This window comes from Leptonychotes weddellii, chromosome 3, assembly GCF_054177405.1.
Source record: "Leptonychotes weddellii isolate Sample4059 chromosome 3, ASM5417740v2, whole genome shotgun sequence".
Lineage (NCBI taxonomy): Eukaryota > Metazoa > Chordata > Mammalia > Carnivora > Phocidae > Leptonychotes > Leptonychotes weddellii.
In genome coordinates this window covers 166,899,240-166,925,569 of record NC_138371.1, presented here as the reverse complement: position 1 = coordinate 166,925,569, position 26,330 = coordinate 166,899,240, and the positions used below count along the sequence as shown (strand labels likewise).

Genomic DNA, 26,330 nt, shown 5'->3' with positions numbered 1-26,330 from the left:
AAGATATTCTTGGATCACCCTCCCCACCACTGCAAGAATAATAATTGGGATGTTAACAAAGAACCAAGGCTACAAAACAAGTCTTACCTGGAATTCTAGGAAGGCCTTACACATTCAGAACTTTTAAATTGCATCTAAGTTGTCTTTTTAATGAAAACAAGGACATAACCTATTTAAATGGTTTTGTTGTCATTTGCATATCTTAAAGTCACTTTAGGCATTTCATCTTTGTATTTTTGTTTATCTCCAAAGTCTGTGCTTTTAACCAAGGGCAGTCAGTAAAAGAAAAAAATATATATTTGATAAAAAGGATGCCCACTGTGTGCATATCAAGGAAGGATTTAAGTGCTTTCCTGTCCTTTAGCTACACAAGCAAAATGGCCCTATGGGCACAATGGAAATGATTTCTTCCAGATCTTTTCAGTTTGCAGCAACAGTACAGGATATTCAGATGAGAGTTGGGAACCTCTTTTATGCCATTGATCCAAACGCTTTATGCAGCTTCTAGTTACAGAAACATTTAATTAGTGAGTTCAAAATTGAAACTGACTAACCATATCAATAGACATAATTAATAAAAATCTGCTGTTGTATAACCACCTTAGTCCTTGCTTTACAAATCTGGTATTTAGATGTGGGTTTTCCTGTATACCATGTTGACTATGCATAGATTTTTAATGTCCTCTAGTAGAGAACATTAAAATGTGTATTCTATGGATAAAATGAAAATATTCTATTTTTTTAAACTGGTGATACAGCCAGGTTCAATATGATTTTAAATAACCATTGGCCAATTAAAATTCCATATAATTCCAGCTCACATTTTTAAAATAGTTTTTCCACTAGAAAGAAGTAAAATAAATCTGTATGGCAATTTCTTTTCAAGTTTATGAATTCGAACGTACTAGTATTTGATATTAGTGTTGATATTATATATAGTATATATATAATGTATATATATACTTTTTATCTGACCCCAAGAGAAAAACCAACAATAAAAAAATCAGGACTTTAATTGACATCTGACTTTCTTCTTGGACTATACAGTTTTAATAAACTATATGGTGCTTTGCTTTGAGCATCTATCATTATTATAAAATGGCTTTTATTTAATCACTTGCTGTATATTACTGATGCTTTGTAGTTCTGGAAATCCTATACACCATAGCTGATTATCCAATTATGCCAGCCTACAATTTGAAGTATCTTCTTAGAATATTTGGAGATATTTGAACGCTGAAAATCCCAACCATAAATAAAACAGGAAACTCATTTTTATTGGTACTTTTCACATTGTTCTTTGGCCATGGTTAGACTGACACTCCCTATCTATTAAACTCACCTATTAATTCATACTTGAAACTCACCAAATATTAGCTTACTAAACTAAAATGTCCTGTTTCATTTTTTCCATTCTGTATAAGAATATTTTGTTTCATGAGTTTTTACAAATTGTGTCATTTTTTATATCCCCCCCTTATTTCCAGTGGTCTTGGCTTTTGAGGTGGGGCTCATTTACATAGTTTCAAGAATACACCCCCCCCACACACACACGTATGCACTTTCATACACACATGCACATAATCATGTGAATAATGTTAGCCTGTGTCTCACAGCTTCTTGCAGACCTCCAATAAAAACGTTACCTGAAATATCTGTTTATTTAGTTTTCAGTGTGCAGCCGCAGCCCTTAACGGTTTAAATGCAAATACTCTATTTTTATTATTCCAAGATAGAGAATAGAATGGGGAAGATGTAAAAAGTATTTGATTTTCTTAATATTTTAGGGTCCAGACAGCACTGCATACTCCATAGTCTGTCTTTGTTCAGTATAAACTTTTTTTTCCTCTTTTATCCGATCACCAACTAATCTATAGGTTCTTACAGCTCCAGTAATACTTGTCGGACTCATCCAGTGCCAGGTGCTGTGTATTTTCACTTATTTAAATTTCACAGCAACCCTATGATGTGGTTATTATTAATATATCCATTTTACAGATGAGGAAACTAAGGCACAGAGAAGTTAAGTAGCTTGCCTAAGGCCACACAGCTAATACATAGCCGAGTTAGGATTCAAACCCAGGCAATTCAGACCTAAAGCCCAGACTGTATTATTGAGTCACAGTAAAGCTATCTAAATGCCAAACGTGAGTCATACCTGTTGTGGAGGCTCACTCATAAGACTGTTAATTACTCGTGTATAAATAATCATATTTTAGATGATGGAAATTTTATATTCATGAAATAACTGTTGGTGTGAGAGGCAGTTTTCTGAGGAATGGAGGTGAATTAAGCAACCCAATCATTAAAACTATCCAAAATAGTTCTTTGTTTCCCTGGAAAAGCAGATGATCTAATCAGAGCCACTGGAGTTAGGACTTTTGCAGCAGGTAAGAGCTCAGATGCTTACTATTCACTCCACACGATGGCAGATGCTGCCCAAGGCACCTCTTCTCTCAGTGACCTTCTGGAGCAATGAGCCTCTTCAGACAGTGCCACAATGTGCTTGCAATATATCACATTTCAGTAAGGCCTCTAGAGACTTTTAATGTATTTTATTATGATTGTGGTAAAAACAATTGTGTTAAAATGTAAATGTTGGGGGGCGCCTGGGTGGCTCAGTCGTTAAGCATCTGCCTTCGGCTCGGGTCATGATCCCGGGTCCTGGGATCGAGCCCCGCATCGGGCTCCCTGCTCCGCGGGGAGTCTGCTTCTCCCTCTCCCACTCCCCTGCTTGTGTTCCCTCACTGTGTCTCTTTCTGTCAAATAAATAAATAAAATCTTTAAAAAAAATAAAAATAAAAAAAATAAATAAAATGTAAATGTTGGTTCATAAACATTTTTCAAGAGTAATAGAAACCAGTGCGAGTCACCTCTAAAATGGAGAGGTTAAGTATGAAACACTAAACAAAGCTATTAGAAAGAAAATGTCTGTTCTCATGCTTGGTCAGAGGAGGAGATATGACCCTGAAGATAGATGGGATAGGAGAGAGCTAAAAGGTACAGGGAAGACACTAGAAAGGAAGAAAAAGTAGGAAGATGTGAAGTAGGGCCCTAGGAAAGCATTCAAGATACGAAATTAAAGGAAAGAGCATAGATTATGACTCTAACCCAGTGATGAAGGGGGAGCAGTGGGACCGAATCCAGAGTTAGGAAAGGGATCAAGTGAGGTTGTCAGATGGCAAAGGACACCAGAGCCCTTCAGGGAGAAGCTCCCTGAGGCCAGGTGCAGTCTGCATGATCCATTGTTGGTGGAATCCTGGAATCACATTCTTCTTCAGTACAAGCATGCTACGTATCTTTTTCCCATTGCTTTCTGGTCACCTTCTTGGCCTTTGAGACAGTGGTTTCCACCTGGGGACTGCTGACCTGCAGGACTCTTCAAGAGAAGGTATGGAGCCAGGTGCCATTTTTTTTTTTTTTAACACTTCAGGAAGCCTAGAGGGAATCGTTCATGCATCCAGTGTAAGACCAGATGTGCTAACTCAAAGCTGGAAATCTGCAAATTCTAGGTGGCAGTGCAGCCCACCTTATGCTAAAGCTCTGAAGTCTCTTCATATATGCCTTCTTTTATAAGAAAAGAAGAAACATTGAATTATTTGTTGCTTAATAAAGGCATTTTGAAAGAGGAAAGTGGTTTTTTTTTAATGGAATTCAGAGGGGCATACTAAAAGGGCTCCTTGAGGACACATTTTGAGGGGTTCTAAAGTACCTGTTCCCACCAGGCCCCCCTCGATGATATCACCAGGGTTGTGACTTGATAGCCACTAAGGTAGCTTTTCTTTTGTCACTCTTTAAGATAAATGATGTTCTAAAAAAACATGCCAATGATGCTCCATATAAAATTCATCTTTTGCTTTCCCTGTGTGTTTGCATATAAGATGCAACCGATTCCTGGTAATGATATAGCAGTAGCGATCATTCATGGCTCCCATACCTAATTAACTAGAGACCGTGCTTCCCTTTTCACCAGACCGACACCCAACACAGGTCCTGGAGATGGAAATAGATATAGATACAGGGTCAGACAGAAATAAAGATATAGGCATATCATGGTTTTCTACATAAGATCAGAAAATTGACTAGAAATGAGATTGTCTGTGAATGTGTAATTTGGCTACTGAGAAGCCAGATCAATTTGCGTACAAGCTAAGAATTTCCTTGACCCAATGCAGTCCTGTGAGCAGTAGTAGGAGACAGTGACCTTGATCCTCAGTGGTGTAGCAAAGACACTGGAGAATGTAGGTGGAGTTTTGTAAGCTTCAAAAATGAAGAAAATCCTTGCAGCTGTAATGATTTTTGCAAATTCAGTGCAAGGCAGATATAAAGGGTTTTCTTTCAAGCAGTATAAAATTCGTTAAACTATGAAAAAAAAAACCCATAAAGAAGCCTCAGGGAAAGAATCATTGAAAGGAGAAGTGTAGATAGTCTATTTAGATTAAATTCAAAACTCTGAAATTAAAACTGTTTCCCCAGTGCTGTGTCAAGTCTCATTTGAATCCTGGTTCAAATTTGATGATGTTTGGTCTTTGGTGGTGTCCACTGCATAGTGAGAATGGACATGTAAAGGAGCCTTTCTCTATTATGACTGTGATTTTTTAAAAATTATATTCCCTTTAAAATATGAGTTCTAGGGGAATATTTCTCTTTAACCTTACCTGGGAGCTTTCATTATTATCTCCACTTTGTGTCTATACGAAGGTCTTTCTAGATGGAGAGCAGTTGCACAGAGACAGGTGTTGGGGAGTGTGCCATTCAGCTCCGCACTGGTTGCCGTCTCCTGATCTGGGTCAGGCCTTCAGTCTTCTCAGTATTTTGCCCATGAGTGAATTCATTCAGCCTAGTGTAACATAAAAGAAGTGACATAACTCTGTGATCCTAAATATCACCTATTGAAAACTACCTCATGCAAGGCACTGCATGTTAAATTATTGGATTTTATGCTGAATATTAAAGACACAGAAACTAACGCTCAAAGGAGGACATTTCTTGCCCAAGTTCATACAATTTGTAGGTGCCTAAGTTGGAACAACATGGGCTCTCTGACTCGAATCCAGTGTCCTCACCAAAAGACATTACGATGCCTGCTCAGAGAACCAGTTCCTTCATTGATTATGAGATGCATGTCTAGAAAGTAGGTTGGACGATGTGCTTACATTTGTGCATCAGCATCTTCTCTTCCTGTGGGTGTATAGACGGAAGGTCAAATTATAATCAGAATATAGTGTAGGGAGCCAGGAATTGGTGTGGGGGATGAGGGAGGAGGACTGTGTGATTCAAATATGTAATGGCAGCAGGCTAAGGTCATATGAGGTATCCCTTTTATAGATGGGATGCTACTGCTCAGAGACGAGATCTACCTGTTTCATAATCCTGAGGTCTGACTACTTATCTACTGTGCTTCAGATGTGTTAGGGGCAAGGGACATAATGATGACCAAGATATTGTTCTTGCCTTAAGTTGCTTGTGAGGTGGTGGGAGAAAGTGACATGCAAACAGATGCTGTGAGGGGCTGGGGACACATAGGAGACACACACAACTTTAACAATGAAATCAGAGGTGTTTTCTCAAAGGATGGTGTAGACTAAAATCTGAAGTAATGTTTATCCGGGTGAAGGGGATTAGGAGAAAGTGGCATGAGGAAGGGCACTCAGGACCAAGAGGACAGCAAGGTTTTTCTTTGGACAAGAAAAAGCATTAGAAGTTCACTGTGACTCAAGTGTTGAGGAAGGGAGAAATGGTGTGTTGGAAAAATGAGCAGGGAACTGCAGGTGAAAAGCTGTGAGCAGTGCTGAGTATTTAGGTATTTTCCTAAGGGCGTTTAAGCCCAAGAGTGACATAATGTCCCCTACATTCCAGCGTCAACACAGGGAATGGACTGAAGGGGCCCTAGACTGATGATAGGAGCATGGGTCCTGAGCCAGATGGTGATCGCAGCCTCAACTAAAGGAAATTGAGACAAGGGAACATACAGGGGTGGTGGAATACATAGGGTAGGATTTGGTGATTAGTTGGAAGTAAGAAAAGAGCAAAGGCAGGAGACCAGGGTGTCACCCAGGTTTCTAGATTGCCCGAGCTATGCCAAGACAGAGAGAGCAAGAGAAGGAAGAAAGGGGGGGGTTCATTTGTTTTATTTGGGGGGAGGGAGCTGGCCACATTTACCATGAGATGCCTGGGAGATATTTATGAGACAATGTCTGTGGGTAGATAGAAGGTTTAAAGTTACGGTAGAGTCTTGGGGCTGAAAGAGATATTAGGGAGGAGCAAAAGTCAACATGCAGGTGGTAATTTAAGCCTTTAGAAGTCCTAGGTTTACCATGGTTCCTGAGGAATAACACATGAATGTGTAAGCCATGAGGAGGAACCTGAAATATGAATGAGAAGTCGAAGCCCAAGAGGGAGGAGGAAAGTCCAGAATCCAAAGGTAAAAGTGTTTCAAGAAGGAGACTGTGGTCAACAATCTCAAAGACTTCAGAGAGGGGAAAAAATGTCACCATAGAAAACACTTCTATTTGTAATAACATCAAGAAGAATGAAATATTGAGGTGTAACCTTAACCAAGGACATAAAAGATTTCTACACTAAAAACGATAAAACATCACTAAAAGAAATTACAGAAGACACAAATAAATGGAAAGACATCTGTGTTCATGGACTGGAAGAATTAATATTGTTAAAATGTCCTTACTACCCAATGTGATTCACAGATTCAGTGCAATCCCTATCAAAATCTTAACGTACTTTTTTGCAGAAACAGAAAAAAAAAATCCTAAAATTCATGTGGAATCTCAAAGTTCCCCAAACAGCCAAATAAACAAACAAATAAACAAAGTCCCGAAAAGGACAAACTAAACTGAGGGCTCACACTCCCTAATCCCAAAACATATCACAAAGCTACAATAATTAAACAACATGCTACTGACATAAAGACAGACTTGTAGATCAGTGGAACAGAAGAAAGAGAGCCCAGAAATAAACCCTCATGTCTGTGGTCAAATGATCTTCAACAAGGGTGTCAAAACCACACAATGGGAAAAAGAAAGTCTCTTTAATTAGTGATGCTGGGAAAACTGGATGTCCACACGCAAATTGGACCCTTACCTTATACCATATACGGAAACTAACTCAAAATGGATTAAAGAACTTAATGTAAGACCTACAACTATAAAACTCCTAGAAGAAAACATTACAAAAAAGTTTCATGACATTGAAATTGGCAATGACTTCTTGGCTATGACATTAAAAGTACCCATAACAAAAGCAAAAATAGACAAATGGGACTACATCAAACTTAAAAACATTTGTGCATCAAAAGAAACAATCAACATGGTGAAAAGGCACTCTATGGAATGGTAGAAAATATCTGATAAGGGGTTAGTATCCAAATATATAAAGAATCCTACAAGTCAACCACAACAAACAAGTAGCAAAGGACTTGAATGCACATTTCTCCAAAGAAGATATAAGAATGGCCAAGAACCATATGGAAAGATGCTCAGCTTGGCTAATCATCAAAACCACAATGAGATACAACCATGCAGTCATTACAATGGCCACTACTAAAAAACTAGAAAACAAAAATATTGGCAAGGATATGGAGAAATTGGAACACTTGTGCAGTTACTGGGAATGTGCAGCCACCTTGGAAAACAGTATGATGTTCTTCAAAAAAATTAAAAATAGTTTTGATCCAGTAATACCACTTCTAGGTATACATCCAAAAGAATTGAAATCAGGGTCTCGAAGAGATAATTTGCAAAGCCATGTTTGTTGCAGCATTATTCACAATAACCAAGAGGTGGAAGCAACTCAGATGTCCATTAGCAGGTGAATGGGTGAAGAAAATGTGGTGCATACATACAATGGAATATTAGTCAGCCTTAAAAAGGAAGGGAATTCTGATACATGCTATAGCATGGGTGAATCTTGAGGACATTGTGGTCAGTGATGTAAGCCAGTGCCAAACAAATAAGTACTATATGATTCCACTTCTATGGGATTCCTAGAGGAGTCCAGTTCATAGAAACAGAAAATAGAATGGTGGCTGCCAGGAGCCAGGGGGAGGGGCCAGGGGAAGTTCAGTGGCTACAGAGTTTTAGTTCTGCAAGATGAAAAAGTCCTGGAGGTCTTTTGCACAACAAGATGAATGTACTTAACACTACTGAACTGTACCCTTAAAAATGAGTGCAATGGTACATTTATGTCATGTGTTTTGATCACAACTTAAAAAAAAAATTTAATGAAAAATTGGCAACCATAGTGGCAGTAAGGTGGTGGTAGGTGACGGTGATGACAGCAAGCTCAGGCACTTGGGTAGAAGTTGGGTTCTAGGAGATGAGTAGGTATGACAGCTAAGAAGTGAAAATGGATTGCCATTCCTTTCTTCTCAGACTTGTCATCCTCAGAGCCTCCAGACAGACTACTCGTTACTGGCTCATTCTTTATATTTTCAGATATGTCACCACCATTTACTAGAGGACTATCCAACTTTTCCTTCCACTGCCGCATGTGTGGAGAGTGATGTTTACACAACACATGGGGTCAACAGCTGGGAATCCCAGGCAGTTGGAGGCATCAGACATCCAGGATTCCTGCTGCTCTTGGAAACACTGAGCTGCCCAGAGGCCAGAGGATCAATACCCTCAAGTAGCTACAAATCATTAGCGGCTGGGGGTTGGGAAATGGTATTTACCGGAAGCCTTTGACATACTCGACTCCACTTGAAGCTGCTCTCCATCTTTTGGTCAGAAATGACTCTTCAGTTGTCAATTTACATATTACTCCCCATAATTTTCCATAATTTAAATCTCAGGAGGTCACCTCATATAATATTTGCTCGGCTATTTCTGAAATTTCTTCATTGTTAGGCCTTTGTTTAATAATAAATTCTTATGTTAATAGAGACATGAACAGCACTATCAGTTCAAAGAGATGAAGCGACTAAAGCTGAAAACCATTCAGATCAGGGTTCAAGCCAAGAGGTCATAACAGAGGCTCAAAATTTGGGGATATCAATTATCAGCATTAGACATGGCCTAGAAATCCAGAAGTCAATGCAAAAAAGGGAAACAACCAACCAGAATTTTGAAGTTAAACCGGCAATAGTCAGGGAGCAGGGCATCAAACAGAGGAGATACCTCTTAGAATTTATGTCCTCCGGCTGTGCATTCAGTTGTATCCCTCAAAAAGACATACTGAGGCCTGAATCCCTAGTACTTGCAAAGGTGACCTTATTTGGAAACGGGGTATTGGCAAATGTAATGAAGTTAAGATGATGAGGTCTTTAGGGTGAACCTTAATCCACTCTGACTGGTGTCCTTATATGAAAAGGAGAAGAGACAGACAGACAAGAACAGCATGTGATGAAGAGGCAGGCACTGTGAGGTGTTTACAAGCTAGGGAGCATCAAGGATTGCCAACCGTCACCGGAAGCTAAGAGAGAGGCATGGAACAGACCCTCCCTCAGAACCCCCACAGGGTACCCAAGCCCACAGACATCTTGATTTTGGGTTCCCAGACTCCAGAACTATGAGACAATATATTTCTGTTGTTTTAAGGCACCCAGTGTTGGTACTTGGTTACAACAGCCCTCAGGAACTAACACAACTACCAGAGCCTTGGTCTCTGGCCTCTAGATGAAGTGCTCCCTTTTTGGCATGAAGTAAGTAGCTGAGAGCATGGCATAATGGGGGGTAACATGTGCACCTCAGGATGCAGACCAGGTGTCACCAACCAAGAGCAGCTTTCTCAGCAGTCAGAATCTTTACCTTCACCCTTCATCAAATAAGGCCATAAAAAGTGAGTTTTATAAATTTGAGATTTTCTTGGAAGAAGAGTTTCTCTAAGCCCTTCCAAATTTTCATTACATGAATGATGGACCCAAACCAGATCACTTTCAGAAACCTTGTTCTTTGCCTCATTCTACTGGCACTTGGGACTTTTTATAAATTACCTTAAGTCTCTCTTGCCTCTGAACAAACATAAAATGACTTGTCTACATCGAGTTGTTGGTTATGTCATTCGACATTGTGCTAATTTAGAATTACTTCATTACATTTTTTTCTCATAGCACTCTGCAAGACAATCCCTCAATTTTAAGAAATGGGAAGGTTTGTAGGGGAAAACATGCCCAAATTGGGGAGAAGCTCCCCCTTCAGCTCAGCCTGAACTCAGCACACCCAGCCCTATGCCTACAGTGGGGACTCTATCCTGTTTGCTTTCTGTAATCAAGAGAACAAATTTTTTTTTAATGAACAGCAATTTTTTTTCTTTAGATCCTCTCGCAGTATGGGAAACTGGATTGTTATGGTTCTAAGGAAAAAGTATGACAGACAATTGGTTTTCAGTTTTATGAATAGCGAAAGGACTCTTTCGTGGCTGTGTTAAGACTATAAGGAGTGAAGTCTATAAGGAGTGTTACCCTGTGTGTACCTAAACTCAAATGTGAATACACTGGAGGTGTTGTCATTGCCTTGACTCCTTTTGGACTTATGTTTAACACAGTCCATCTGTTCTTTATTCTGAGGCTCAGTCCATATACTTTGGATTTAAGGACATAAGTGAGAGTGTCAAGGGTGACTCTTGGTTTCAGGTTCATCTCCTTGGATGGATGATGGCAACATTCGCTGAAGCAGGAAATATTAGCACAGAACCCTTTTCAAAGGTAAAGATCAACAACTCCGTCTTGGGCATGTTGTGATGAGTGTGAGACTGAGTGGAGACATCTAACGGCTGCATGTGTACATCTAGAGTTCAAGAGTGAGGGCTGGCTCGCTAGAGATACAAATATGGATGGTCAATGTAATTTTCACGTAGCGCCTGCCTACCTCATGTCAGGCACTGCTCTAGGCATGTGGGATAAGTCAGTGAAGGAACCAGACAAAAATCCTCACACTCTCTGATTCTTCGGATCAAGTGATGTTCTCTGTATGGACATCACAGTGCAAGTTGTGACTCTGGGTGAGGTTGTATAGAGTGGAAAGAAAAGAGATACTAGAACCTTGAAGAATACTGTTTAATAACTGCAGGTGCTTTACCATAAGCGCAACACAAATAATCTCTCTCTGATTTTCTCCATGTAAATTTTGACTTCGGGTTTTGTTACAAATAATCAACACTCTGTCTGTCTGAAGTTCAAGCTCCCAACAAGAGAAGGTCTGATTGGTACAGCTAGTCAACCTCATTCTTTAGGCCAGAATTTCATGTCTCTGACTGCTTACAATGCTGGTCATCCCTACAGAAAGCCATCAGCTTTTAGTAGGTCCAGATCCAGACCAAACCACAAAGAGGGGCACCCTGAAATGTGACTGGTTTCCTAAGACAATCCCTTCTTCTCCTAACTCTCCACCCTGGCCTCTGCTCTGGAGAAGCTAGACCCAAAAGAAGATGTGGAGCAGTCAAAGAAGGAACCGTGTTCCCTCCCTGGTTCCAGGCCATAAGTTACCATAAGTTACACTTGTAGCTCTGTGGGGTCAGGGTGAGGGGAAGGTCTGAATCGGGTAGGAGCCTGGATTGAACTAGATTGATTTTTAATAAAAGGTGGCCAGAAAGTTATGGAATTTGTTTAAGAACAGCAACCAGTCTTATTTTGATTTACTCGTAATTCTGCTTCCCTGTTCTTGAGGGTTAATGAGCTCATTCTTGGCCTTTTCTTATATTCTACTCGGTATGCTTGCTCAGGAGTAGGCACAGTGGGAGATGGGGCATGTCTGACATTCACACACAGCCATATGACAATCGCATATTTTTTACTCAGATATTAACAAAAGAATGACTTAGATTATTTCTAGGAAATGAGAAATGTACATGCGTGCTATTTGGTTTGATGTTATTCCTATTTCCATTTTGCTTTGCATAAAATATGTTGATTAATGTGAATTTTCATAGTGCATCTAATAAGCCTTTTTATCAAAGTCTGCAAAATTGAACAACTCTACAATCTGCCATAAGCATACTCAGGAATGGTACTTAGAAAATGCATGATTGTTGCCTGAAAAGGAATTACTTAAGGAGACAGAACACAGCTGAGGTTCAAGACCCAATGTGGGGACTACAAAATACATGTGTTCCATACCTCCAATATAAAGTGTGGTTTTTATTTTATGACAGATAGCATTCCTGATACTAGTTATATATACACGAAAGCGGAACAAATCAGGAAATTTACTATAGATAATGTCACACTGTCAGAAAGAAGTTACAAATAAGCAAAGGGAAGATGCCGGGATGAACCCTATGGCTGGATGGGTCTTACGAACTCAGTTTATTTTAAGATAGAAGATGGATAGATACATAGATACATAGACACATGGATGGATACATATATATGATCTAAGGTTATGTAAGACCCATCCATCCATACATAGGTGGTAAGTATAGATATATGTGTATAACACAGTTTTATATACATCCATGCATTCCCTAGCTCTTTCCTCTGAATGAGCCTAGAAGCAGTGACGTACCAGTAACAACAAGCAAATCCAGTGCCAAGGTTTCACTTCTAAATACCATTCTCCAGGAAAGCAAATCAGGACTCTTTGTGGAGAAATGGCTGATTCTCGAGCTCAGTCAGGGGAAACACAGGATAAGTCTTAAGTATTTTGTGGAGCCCGGAAAGTAAGGAAGAACTTTTAAAAAAGAAACGAAAAGAAAAAGAAAAAGTATATCGAAAGAGTAGAGAAACCAACCGATGGCCAAAGCAGGAACAGTTTGAGCAATAGGATAAATAACAATAGTATTAGATTATTAACCCAAAGAATGAAATAAACAACCAAAACCCATACTTATGTATAAATAAATGATTGAATTTAAAAATGGAGAAGTGCCAACTCTTCCTCACAGAATAATCCCAAGTAAAAAGAAATAGAAATAATAGAATAATAAATGAGGGAAATAGAAAATCGCCATTAGAACATTACAATTACAATTGCAGCAGGCGAGATCTACTGGTGGATGCTGAAATTAGTGTGAAACTCGAAGAAGAAATAGGGAATTTGCATGACCTCCAAGTTTCTCCCTTCAAAACTTTCCTTTTTTTAATTATTCTGATGGTTTTAACATGTGCCTACAAATTCTTTGATACTCCTCCCTCTTAGAAGATAAACCTTAAGTCTTCTCTCCATGACTGGGCAGGAGTTGATGACTTGCTTCTACCTCAGAGTGTAAGGGAAGGGTAGTGTAAGGACACCCTAACATTGGAGTGGAGAAACGCTTTACCCCTGGTTACAGTTACCATCACCAGTATTGAGGCTATTGGTGTCATGTTCCCCCTGATGTCATGAAATAAGCCTATCATCTCCATGATATTCTTCTCCCGAAAGTCATAACCTCCGTCAAATCATGAGAAAACATCAGACAACCCCAAATTGAGGGACACTCTACAAGTTACCTGCCCGGGACTTCTTAAAACTGCCAAGGTCATTTACAAACAGGGAAAAGAGGAGAAACTGTCACAGCCTAGAAGAGCCTCAAAAGACATGATGATGAAATATAATGTGCTACCCTGCATTGGATCTTAAAACAAAAAAGACACTGATACAAAAACTGGGGAATTCCAAATAAGTTTTGCACTTTCGTTAAAAGTATTTGACCAAGGTTAATTTCTTAGTTTTGATAAATGTTCTATGGTTACATAAGATGCGAACATAAGAAAAAGCTGGGTCAAGGGCATACAGGAACGCTGCACAATCTTTGCAACTCTTATGTAAGTTCAAAATGAACTCAACATAAAGTGTTGTTTTGTTTTGTTTTGTTTTTAAATAGGATAAGAATTCTCTATGGTAAACTCCAATAACACAACATAGAAATATAAATTGGCTGGTCTGTGGCCTTGTGCAAAGACACATACATCTGCGAAACTTTATACTGTGAATATGTTGTATAGAATTTATAGTTAATTATGCTTTTTTGATCTTAAAAAGTTGAGAGCATGCATTTTATCAGGAGCCAAACACTTTCTATGATTTTGTTTCTAATAGAAAATCTGAGAAGACTTGTCGTTTCTCTTTCTTCATCTTTATCAGTGAAATAACCCATCTGAAATTGGGAGACTTGTTTCTGCTGGTTAATATGGCTGCTTCCACCTTGTAAAGAACCTAAGAAAAGGATAATAAAATGAGGAGAAATATCACAAATGGGCTGCTTGGGCCTGTCTGTGGGACACCACTGATTCAGCTTTTTTGTTCTCCATCTCACCACCATTGTGTTATCTTTGTCCTGTGTGTGTAAATGTATGGTGTGAGGCCACAGGGCACAGAGTCCTGCTCTTAATTTAAAACATGCCATCTTAATAGAGAAGAGATGCACATAAGTAGGACGTTATGGCGTAAAGGTCTGAGCACTGAGGTTGAAGAAAATGCAAAGAACATCAGGGAAGACATGCCTAACTCAGATTGGAGGCAGGGAGGGAAGATGTCTCAAAAATGATGAATCGAATGTTGTTAGCAAAGCGAGAGAAAATATTCCATATTCAAGAAATGGCAGGTACAAAATTGCAGAAGGAAAAATGCATCTTTTGCTTGAAAATGTTGTTTTGATGAGGCCGTATAAAACAGTTTTTTTTTTTAAAGATTTTATTTATTTGTATGACAGAGAGAGACATAGCAAGAGAGGGAACACAAGCAGGGATAGCGGGAGAGGGAGAAGCAGGCCTCCCGCTGAGCGGGGAGCCCGATACGGGGCTCGATCCCAGGACCCTGGGATCATGACCCGAGCCGAAGGCAGACGCTTAACTACTGAGCCACCCAGGTGCCCCATAAAACAGTTTTTTAGAAGCTCAGGCTCTGGAATCAGAAAGATTGCGGTCACACCCCAGTGCACCCACTTGCAGCCATGTGACCTTGGGCAGCTGATTTAAGCTCCTGTGACCTCAGTTTCCATATCTGTAACATGCTAGAGCATGGAGCTACACCCAAGAGCTGAACTGGGGATTGAGTAATGTTAGCGACGCAAAGTGTTCAGCATGGTGTCCAACGCTCAGGTTTACTACTTCAACTCCCAGTTACTGCTATTCTGAGACATCTTCCTGGAGGAGATGTTTTTGAGGGAGTGTAGAAGGAAAGTATGTTGCAGGCGGCGGGCGGGGGAGGGTAAGGTATGTTTGGAGGCACACATCCGTGATCTGAAGTAAGACTGTAGGAGGGACCTGCAAGCCAATATTGTTGGTGTATAAAGGGCAAGGAAGGCACGGGGGTGGGGGGGTCATTTATATCATGCTAAGAAGATTCCAATTGCTTCTATACACAATTGACCATCCTTGCGTTACTTTAAGGACCAGGAACATGATGGTGTTTCTTCTTCAAGTGAAAAGAAAAATGGGAATCAAGGGGCAAAACTAAGATGGAAACCCAGTTAGGGGGGTTTAAGGAGTGGCATGAGATTAAAACAAACAAACAAAAAAAACCAGGATGCCTGAGTGGCCGCTGGGTTCAGCATCGTGGGAAGTGTGGGTAACTGGTGAGAGCAGCCCCCTGCCCCCGCCCCAGGTGCTGGGAAGAGACCTGAACCAGAGAGGATGAAAGATGAGTGGGGAGTGAGTGCAGAGGTTGGTGAATGCAGATAACTCTTGGGAGAAGGAAGTTTGAAAAGGGCAGGGGATGGGGAGGAACACTAGATCAGGAGGAATGTTGGCCCCTCTCTGTGTAAATCAAGAGTCTTGGAAAAATAAACAACAGGGCAGCGAAGGGGCAGAAGCTGGAGAGTGGGAGAGGTTGTGTCCTCTGTGTTCATCCCCACTTGCTGAGATATGAGCCTTTTCCTGCAGAGCTAGCACTTACTGAGGCATCGTGAGAGCTTTGGTTTTTATAGCACATTTCCCTTGAGTAATTCAAATTACAGGCAATATGCTATCTCACTTATATATCTGGCATTTATATAAAAGAAGGAAGATCCTCATTTTTCATTTGAGAATGTTGAAATCCAAAGTGGTTAAGGGATTATAAAACTGAGCAAAAATTTAAATCCACATCTTCTCACTTTTTTTTACTGTTTTTATGTGGACGATGTTTTCTCCTATGTTTTCTAAATCAAAACAGGGAGGACAATTATGTAAGCGTAAATATATATATATACACACACATATATACACATAAATGTACTTATATACACATACACAGACACATACATATATATACACATACACACATATGTATGTATATATGTGTATATATATATTCTGAATTCCCTTTGGTGTGGGCTTTTTCCTATTACTTACTGAATATTCGTCTCATAACAAGAACCAACTATCTAGTTTACATGGAATTCTAATACAATTTCATCTGAAATGGAGCAAAAAAACGCATTTTTTATCATAATGAACATGTTTCTATGACTCAGTAAGTTTCCTAATGGAAACAACTGGGTCTCGGTTGAGTAACACAAGAGAAATATAATGTAAAATAGAGGTGTTTGGGACCTAGAAAAAGAAGCATACAAAAGCATCCTGTGTTCATTACTACTATCTCTAAGAAACCATTAGGTCCATTAATAGGATTTCAAGGGACAATCGTATAAGTAAAACTTACCCATTCGACATAATTTGGTATTCTGGTTTTGATGGTTTTATTTTTCCCCTCTTAATAACTTGTTAGCAATTTCGGCTAGCCTAGCACTGTTGCAACTGGTATTCACATTGCTTCACAAAGTAACCTTCTGAAGGACATTTCAAGCCTGTAAGATCTTAAGTTCGGTGCTGTGTACATCTTAGGGATGTCATAAGACGGTATAAAAGTAAGAGCCCTTCATAAGTGCTCTGCTGGTCTCCCAAATCAGGAAGCACAGAACAGCCACCTAATTCCCCAGGGCACCAACTCCTCCAAGAATACACCCCCTCTCCCCCATTTTCTTCAGGGGCATGTTGTAAGGATGAATGAGTAACACCTCTTGAGTCTGTAGAGAGATGTAGGAAAAGAGACACTGCATTGCATTAATCAACTGATGTTAAAAGCTACTGGGAACATTTTGGGGTGCCAGCTATCATATTAAAATGTATCTTTTATGGCCCACAAGCCAAGAAATAGAGCCCCCCAGTGTGTATCAATAAAACCCCAATTTGACCTTGTAAGTACTGGATGTATTCCACATTTTTTGTAAAAGGGGGGGAAGAATTAGCGACTTAAAACACTTTTTAAGGGAAAGATTTTTTATTGTGTATAGTTGTGCTGTATTATATTCAGTCATGTGGCCGACCGCCTTTTGCCCAGGGCAAAAAAAAAAAGGAAAATGTCCTCCCTTCTAAGAAAGTCTTTATTGGACTCAACAGCCTAGTGAGGAATATTCTTTATATTTCAGATCGAGGTTTTATAGGAACACCGGGATGCAGGGATATTAATAAAGACCAACATATTTGATCATTACTCCAGATATCCCATCTGTTTTAACCCAGAAGGCATGCAGTTGGGGCTGTAACATCACAGATGCAGCCCAGCAAGAGAAACTTGCTGGAGAAATAGTAGTTTATGCTTTAGGAAGAGTCTCAGTTCTGAATTACTGTGTCATGTATACATCCAGCAAAACTGGCCAAAGCCATTGTTTAAAGAAGCAAAGAGAATTCAGCCTTAATTGACTCAGGTGACAAAGAGGAACTTCTTTCTCCAGATTGCCCATAATGTGGCCATTTTTCATAGATCGAACTGCCAAAAAATACTCTTCAGCTACATTAACCTTCAGGTCTACACACATTTTTCAAACTAGTGTGAGCTAGATTTTAAAACGAGAATCCTTTCCCACATCTGAATGCCTTTTAAATTGTTTTCTTTGCGAAAAGCACACCAGAAATTACCAAAATTTTTATTTAAAATAATCCTTCAATTCAGTTATTTGTTGCAGCGTTTAGAAAGGAACTGAAAACTGAATAATGTTTGAATATTTTAACAGAAGAAAGCAAGGCTGGAATATGGAAGATGGAAGCGATGAGGCAGAACAGGGTATGTGTCATGCAGGGCAATTACACCCAACTCTCTTGAGAAGCACAAGGAAAGCAAAAGGCTTTCAGCCGCCCAATGTGTAATGATATCTCTGCAAGACAGATGCTGAGCCATAGAATAGCACTGAGCTTAGATGACTTATATATTTTAAAGCTCAAGGTTTGAATTCTTCTCTTTGATTCTGATTTCTATTTTGCAAATGTGTGTGTTTGGTTTTTTTTTTAACCATGTGGGTCTTTTACAAATCTATCATCTGATCTATTCGTTGCAGCCAGACTTCGTGCTCCGTTGAAGCCATTATAAACTCCTTCCTTTGTGCTGGTCTTTACATTAGCTTTTTCAACATAAAGACTAAAATCTTGGGTTCACTATACTAGGTTCCTTCCATTCAAGGGTTATGATCTTTGAAATGATTTTTAAGTGAACATTTACAATTACATTTACTATCCGTTAGAAGGTCTTCTTTTTTGGTATGGTATACTGATCTTAAATTATTATCCTGTATATTCAGCGTAATCCATACTACTCACTCATGTGCATCAAAGTACATTTAATCTCAGAGAAATCTGTGCTTAAATGCAAGAAGGGGGAAGAATTTGGATAAAAGGGTTTATCATGTATTAAGAAACCTGACAGTGGCTTCCAAGGACTAGGCAGTACTTTTCTCTACCCTGGCTGCCTCATCTTCGTCCCACCCCGCACCCTCCACACACACACCAGTCCCATCTTGCTCTTTGGCCTTTTTTTTTCTCATTTTGTATCTTGGCCAAGATCATGGACTAGGGAAGGAGAAATGGTCCAAGTTATGGTGATTCATAGCAGTGGACTGAGATTTAGATGATTTTGCTCCACTCCATCAGCCCTTCTTTTTTCTTTTTAACTTTTTACTGGGTTCTATTATCCATATAGATAAAGGCATTTTGCTGAACTTTTACCAACTGAACACACCTAGCACCCAGATCAAGATCAACTGTCTCTTAAGAGCCCCGCGCCACATGGCCCCGTGGTCACGATGCTTCACCCCACCCCAGGATGACCACTCTCCAGACTCTAAGCAGGATAGAGTAGTGTCACCTGCTTTTTAACTTTCTATAAATGGCATCATTCAGGATGTCCTTGTTTGCTTTGCCAGGACTCGTTCATTCAACATTAGTTCATAAAATTCACCCAAGTCCTTGTGCTTGGGTGTAGTTTATTGACTCAGATTCATGCATATGCCACAATGGGCATTTGAGGTGTGTATGGTTTGGCACGGCCATGGCTGGCGAGGCTGTGGTGTGCGTGTGGGCATGTTTCTGGGAGCTGTGCACCTAGGAGAGGATTTGCTGGGCTCCTGGCTGTGTGTGTGTTCATCTCCAGATGATGCTGCTTAACTGTGAACAGCAGAAAGAGCACTTGGCCACCACTGTTCCCAAAGAGGCCCCTTCCTGTTTGTAGAAGATTCTAGCCAGTGCCTCCGCAGTGAGACCTGATATGTCTGCCATCCACGCATCCACCCATCCTTGTCTGGTTTAACGGGCCTGTTGGCACATCTGTGGAGCCATGATGCCTGACATTTGAGAGGATTTGCAGGATCCTGAAGAACCTTCTGTGTCATCAAAAAGAGCTTCTCCTTTGCTCTTTGTGGTCTTACAGTTTCATGATCAATTCATGATGAATTCATTTATTCACAAATGGTTATTATATTTCTACTCTCTAGAAAGTACCATAGACATAAATTAAAAACAGGGGCACCTGGATGGCTCAGTCGGTTAAGCGTCTGCCTTCAGATCAAGTCATGATCTCGGTCATGGGATCGAGCCCCACAGGGAGCCTGCTTCTCCCTCTCCCACTCCCCCTGCTTGTGCGCGCTCTCGCTCTCTCTGTCAAATAAATAAATAAAATCTTTTTTTAAAAAAATGAAGTAAATTAAAAATAGAATCTTCTCCCTGAGTAGTTTACAAGTTTGGGAAGGTATAAATAATTCTAACACCAAGTAGAATGAGATGAGTTCCATTTTAAAAACATACAGACAAGGGGACTATATTTTAATACTGGTAACCTACTTACGTTAAACATCATATTCTAGGATATTTGATTAAATACTACAAAATTTTATGCCTAAACTTATTCTAAACATTTATCAGTTCACCAATGGTAGATGTAAGCTCAGGTTAAATGCCACAGTCTAATTTTATTCTCTCCTGTGAATCCAGGGACACTTACACTCCACACCAACAAATGTAGTTGATCAGCAAATGGATACTTTCTGCTTATCTCTCTACCCTTCCAGATAAACCTAAAATCCTTTCTTTCATTTGCAAGTTACCTGCTAGAGAGTTTAGTTCTGCCAATGATTGTGTAATTATTCATTCAACATATGTTTGTTTAGCTTACTTTGTGTCAAATATTGCAGCCGGCCCTGAATATGAATAATGAAACATACACACCTGGTGCAAGGATCCTTGTCCTAAGATGCTTGTCCTCCTAGCACTGACAGTCTCGGGGTAAAGAGAAACAGTGTCCAAGTCACCACACGCTGGAATTTCAACTACTATATGTAGTAGATTTAATAGTGTGCCCCCAAAATTCGTGTCCACTTGGAACCTCAGAATGGGACCTTATTTGGAGATTAGATTTTTGCAGACATGATCAGTTAAGATTATATTGCTTTAGGGCGGACCCTAATTTAAATGATTGGTATCTTTGTCCAAGAAAGAAAAGGAGACTCAGATAGACCCACAAACACACAGGGAAGAAGGCCTTGTGATTTCAGAGGCAGGTAATGGAGTGATGCAGCTATGGCTCAAGGAACACCAGGATTGCCAAGAAGCTGAGTCAAGGAAGGACTCTTTCTTAGAGACTTAGAGGAGCTCAGCGCTGCTGACAACTTGATTTAGGGCTTCCAGCCTCCAGAATACTGGGAGAAGCCTCTGGAAATAAAAGTAGTACCATCTTTTTTTTTTTTTCTCTCTCTCTCTCTATCTGTTTGCTCCTCACCTTGAGCTCCCAGCACTTTGTTTGTACCTCAGCTGGAATAGCTATTATATTTGTCATTACCTGTTTATAGACCCATCTATTCATTACAACGTGGGCTCCATGAGAGCAAATACTGTGTCTTAGTTATTTTTATATCCCCAGAACTTCACAGGGAACCTGGCCTCTGGGATTAGATTTATAAGTGACTGCACTGATATATAAATAAATGAGTCAGCAAAGGCATGAATTAAATACCTCATTTCTGCTCTTTCTTCTCGGCCTGTCTTTGGCCTTATATAATTGCCTTTCTCTCTGGTCTGACTTAACATATTAACTGCTTTTTCTTTTTCCTGTGTGCTCGCCTTACCACTGACAAATATCTTTCTACCAGTTATGCCAATAAATTTTTGGAAAGTGAGTCTCTTCATCATGAATTTCTTTTTTTATATATGGAGCCATTTTTTCTTTTGTTTTAAGATTTATTTATTTATTTGAGAGAAAGAGAGAGGGAGAGCATGCACGCTGGGGAGGAGCAGAGGGAGAGGGAAAGAGAGAATCCCAAGCAGACTCCCTGCTGAGCGCAGAGTCCGATGCGGGGCTCGATCTCATGACTCTGAGACCATGACCTGAGCCGAAACCAAGAGTCAGACGCTTAACCAACAGCCACCCAGGCTCCCCTGAAGCCATTTTTTAATTGCCTCTATCTCATGGGAATGCTAGCAGTGTATGTTTTGGGAACTAATTCTTCATCACTCTCACCATCATAGCCATCAAATGATTGGGAGCATGCTATGTTGTGTTCCATTTGGGGAGAGGGGAAGGCAACAAACAAGTCTCGCCTTCTCTAAGTGAGGTCACCACCTAAGTCAGAAATCCACAGACAAGCCCCCAAATTAAATAAGACATACACTGGCTACAGCAAAATATCTCTATTATATAAAACAATAATGTAAGAACAGTTTCTGAAGTTGATGAGAAATGAGGCATGTTTTCTGAACTAGAACTAAGACTATAATCTCACTATGAGCTCACAACCAATTAGACAACTGAGCCATATATTGTATTGAAATTGGATGTTCCCCCAAACGCAGCGCTCATGTTCTCTCTGGCCAGTTTGGATACCTCCACTTGGGAAGGAGAGAAGAATTGCCACCTTTCTTCCCGTTATAAAAGTTATAAAAATGTTCTCAGCCTCCCCTGCTCCTCTTTCCACAAACCGGAGACAGGCTGTAATTATAAAGTAAAAGCGTACCCAGCAAGGGATGAGAAGATGATAGTGTTTGAAACATGCTTCCCGCACCCCACCAGAAAGGCTGCCTGAATGTGATGGACCCTTTGAACAGGAACAGTGCTCTGAGACGCAGGCTGGAGGGAGGAACAGGAGATGGGCTGGGATGGAGAGGTTAGCCTCGTCTATAGAGAGGTCTGAGAGAAGGGAGTCGTAAAGAGAAGTAAGGGAGGTCAGCAAGAGAAGTCAGCCTTGGAGGAGGAAGAAGGTGCAGTGAAAAGGGGTAGAAGCACCCTCTTTCATTTTTCAGGCCAGGGTTCCGCAGGCCAAATCCATCCTTGTGGCGGCTCCTTAGCTCAGCACTGGCTCCAATTAGTGATGTCAAGTCTCAGGCTCCCTGAACTCTAATTTGTAGAAATACAAAATTATATGAAAAATATAAAAACCATCTTGTAGATGGATAGATGATAGATGATGAATACTGTTTGCTTGTCATTTCTTGCAAAGATACTTTATGGCATATAATGTAATAATTCCCAAGCATGTTTACAACGAAATAAAGAAGCCTCCCTGTAGGTACCAAATGTGTTGTTTCCATTTTGAGCTTTTCTTTTTGAATATGCTAGAATAAATGACCTGTTTTCTTGACATTTTCGCTAGTTACAAATATTACCATTTAGGAAACTTAGGAGTTTCATTTATTTTTATTCTTTTGGTTTCCTATTCCAGCACACGTGTATAAAACATATTTTATTGTTATATTATTGTATATGCTAGAGATAAGTAAACAATAAAAATAACATTTGGTGTGAAAGGGGTTTATATTTAGGAATAAAAGAACCTAATTTTTTTCTTCTAATTATTTTTTCTGGTTTCGTTTTTTGCTTGGTTCAGTTTGGGTTTTGTTTTCCGGGCGGTTAAAGCTGGAGCGCACACTGAGCCGGTAGGCAGTGGGTGAGAAAGGCACTGAATGGGGCTCTGCTGCCATCTACCGTCCATAATGTACCAGCTCATTGTTCCCCTGATGCAAAAAAGCTGACAGTCTGTGACTTGAGAGTACGATAAGTTCCCCCCTTTCCTTCTTTCTATTTTTTCTTTAGTTAAAGCAAAGTGAAGCGAATGCGGACACCAAAGAAAAGCTCCCTTTGCGACTTCGAATCTTCGAAAAATTTCCAAACAGACCGCAAATGGTGAAAATCTCAAAGCTTCCTTCAGACTTTACAGTTCCTAAAATCAGGTATTAATGTACTTATTTTGTTGTATATGCCCCATACACTGTCAAGGATTTATCTTAAATCTGATTCAGCCCTTCTTTCAAATTCATGTTTGAAAGAGGGTATTTTTTTTCTATTTTTAAGTTATTTCTTTTGACCCCTTTAAGCAATATATTCAGAACGGTCATTTGCCAAGACGAGAAAGCTGCTCCCTCCTGCTTCTCCCTGAGATGCCCCTCGGGGATTCCACTTCCCAGGTAACTGACACAGGTGCTCAAGGTTGCAGGTAGACCCCAACCTCTGACCTTCAACCGTGGAAGGATAAACTGGCCTCTTGTGGCCTTTTATTCTCAAGTAAATAGAGAAATGCCACCAGCCAGGTTTCTGTACTACTGTAGCAGCATTCATGTAGAATGTCATGTCTGATTACGATATAATTTGCCTTCCACTTTTTCTTTTTCAAGTTTAAAAATTCTTTAATGCAGGGCCGCCTGGTAGCTCAGTCGTGAAGCGTCTGCCTCCGGCTCAGGTCATGATCCCACAGTCCTGGGATTGAGCCCCGTGTCAGGCTCCCTGCTCGGCGGGGAGTCTGCTTCTCCCTTTGGCGCTCCCCCTGCTTGTGCTCTCTCTCTCTCACTCTCACTCTATCTTAAATAAATAAATAAATAAAAATCTTAAAAAAATAAAAAAAATTCTTTAATGCATCTTAGACAAAGAACAAGTATTGCATTATAAAGACTTGCTTAAAAGCATGCGAAGTCTGTTGTCATTGCTTCTTTGTGCATCATAAACAACATAACTATTACGGGAGAGAATGGCACCTCGTTCCTTCTCATCCTTAACTAAGTGTTCTTAATTTAGCATCGATACAACCTTAGAAGGAAAATCCTGGTGACATGGCTTGCCCAACACTCTCACCTCAAGTTCTAATAGCTCCTCGTCTTCCATTTTTAAAGGAAAAAACATGGCATTTCCCACTTACGCTAATTTGATTTTCTACCACTTTGCCCTTCAGTGAAGCATTTGCGTAAAAGATACTTTACTTTTTCTTTTTCTTTTCTTTTCTTTATTTGAAAGAATGAGATAGTGAGAGCATGAGAGGGGAAGGGTCAGAGGGAGAAGCAGACTCCCCGCTGAGCAGGGAGCCCGATGCGGGACTCGATCCCAGGACTCCAGGATCATGACCTGAGCCGAAGGCAGTCGCTTAACCAACTGAGCCACCCAGGCGCCCACGTAAAAGATACTTTAAAACACTTATTTTTGATAGTTAAAGAATATTATTTAAGTTGTAGCTCAAAAATTACAAATAGAACCAAAATAGTTGAAATATGACATTTTTTATTTTTTAATTTTTTTTCAGCATTGCATGTCCACTTAATTTTAATTTGTGCTAAAATCCACATAGCATTAAATTTACCATCTTAACCATTTTTAAGGGTACAGTTTAGTACATTCATGTTCTTATGCAACCAACATCCACACTCTTTTCTTTCTATTGCAAGACCAAAAATCTATACACATACACAAAAATAACCCCCCGTTCCCTATAGTGCTAACCCCTGGTTCTACTTTCTGTTTCTATGAATTTGACTTTTCTAGGTACCTCACGTAAGTGGAATCATATACCATTTGTGTTTTGTGAATGGCTTATTTCACTTAGCATAATGGAAATATGACATTTTTTCCAAGATTTTATTTATTTATTCATTTGAGAGAGAGAAAGAGAGCGTGCATGCAGGTGGGGGGAGGGGTAGAGGGAAAAGAAGAGAGAGAATCTCAAGCAGACTCTGTGCTGAGTGTGGAGCCCAATGCAGGGTTCAATTCCACCATCCTGAGATCATGACCTGAGCCAAAATCAAGAGTCAGCTGCTTAACCAACTGAGCCACCCAGGTGCCCCAAAATATGACATTTTTATGTAACTAGTTCTAAAGACAATTCTGGGGTGGGGGGGGGTTGTAAAAATATGAGACTGGTTATGGTGCCATAATATTTAAAATTCAAATGGAAATACATTTGCATTTCTGATTTTAAAAAAATTTTAACTTGAAAATAGGAAGTATAAAAGAGCCACAAATTAGATTCAAGATTAGTGGTTATGTTATTTGAATTCTCACCAGACTTTGAAGATCAGATGAAGCAAGTTTCTTTTGAGTTATTTTGAGTCTTTCAATGTAAAATTATCTCTTGAAGATTCTTATGAAGAGTAGAAGTCCGAGAGATGAACTAATTCTTCCAAATCTTAGAGGGGATAAAAAAGTATTACCACAATGAGATTGAACAAAATACCATCAATGACTGAATATTATTGCTTAAAAGTTATTTCAGGGACATTACTTTTTTTTTTTTTAAAGAAAACTACTGAAAATTCAGAAAGCTTTCTCTAAATTAATTATTTTGCCAATTAAATCTAAACACCACTCTTAGCATGATGTGTCATATTTTCTATGAACATCTGTCCCCTTTATCTGAGCTCAGGCAAATGCGTCATTGTAAAATGCCATCACTTGGTCTATTTCATTAACAATGCTTGACGTGTGTGTACTTCATTTGCAAAGGGAAAGTTTCATGAAGCAGTTCATCGATCGCCAGCAACAGGACACCTGCTGCCTCTTACGAAGCCTTCCGTCTACCTCTTCCTCGTCATGTGATCACTCCAAACGGTCTGCAATTGAAGACAACAAATACATCGACCAAAAAGTAAGAATCGTAAGAACAGAGAACAAACTGAGGGCTGATGGAGGGAGGTGGGCCAGATGGGGAATGCGGATTAAAGAAGGCATTTGTTGTGATGAGCACTGGGTGTTGGAAGGAAGTGGTGAATCACTGAATTCTGCTCCAGAAACCAAGACTGCACTAAATGTTAACTAACAAAATTTAAATTAAGAAAAATTAAGACTCACTGCTTCAAATTACCAAAGTTTTCTTAAGCATATATGTCAGAGAGAAGAACTACATAAATGCCGGTGTATATGGGGTCCTGAAATCTAATGTCTCAGGAGAATAACGAA

The 26,330-nt window shown here is 39.8% G+C and overlaps 1 protein-coding gene across 1 annotated transcript in view; it reads left to right on the top strand.

The window, feature by feature from the left end:
- The window catches only part of NALCN (sodium leak channel, non-selective), a 282,810-nt gene that overhangs the window by 187,182 nt on the left and 69,298 nt on the right, over positions 1-26,330 (top strand). The window contains exons 16-17 of the mRNA XM_081815176.1: positions 23,208-23,344; positions 25,878-26,028. Coding sequence (XP_081671302.1) covers positions 23,208-23,344; positions 25,878-26,028 — 288 coding nt within the window. The remainder of the gene's footprint in view (positions 1-23,207; positions 23,345-25,877; positions 26,029-26,330) is intronic.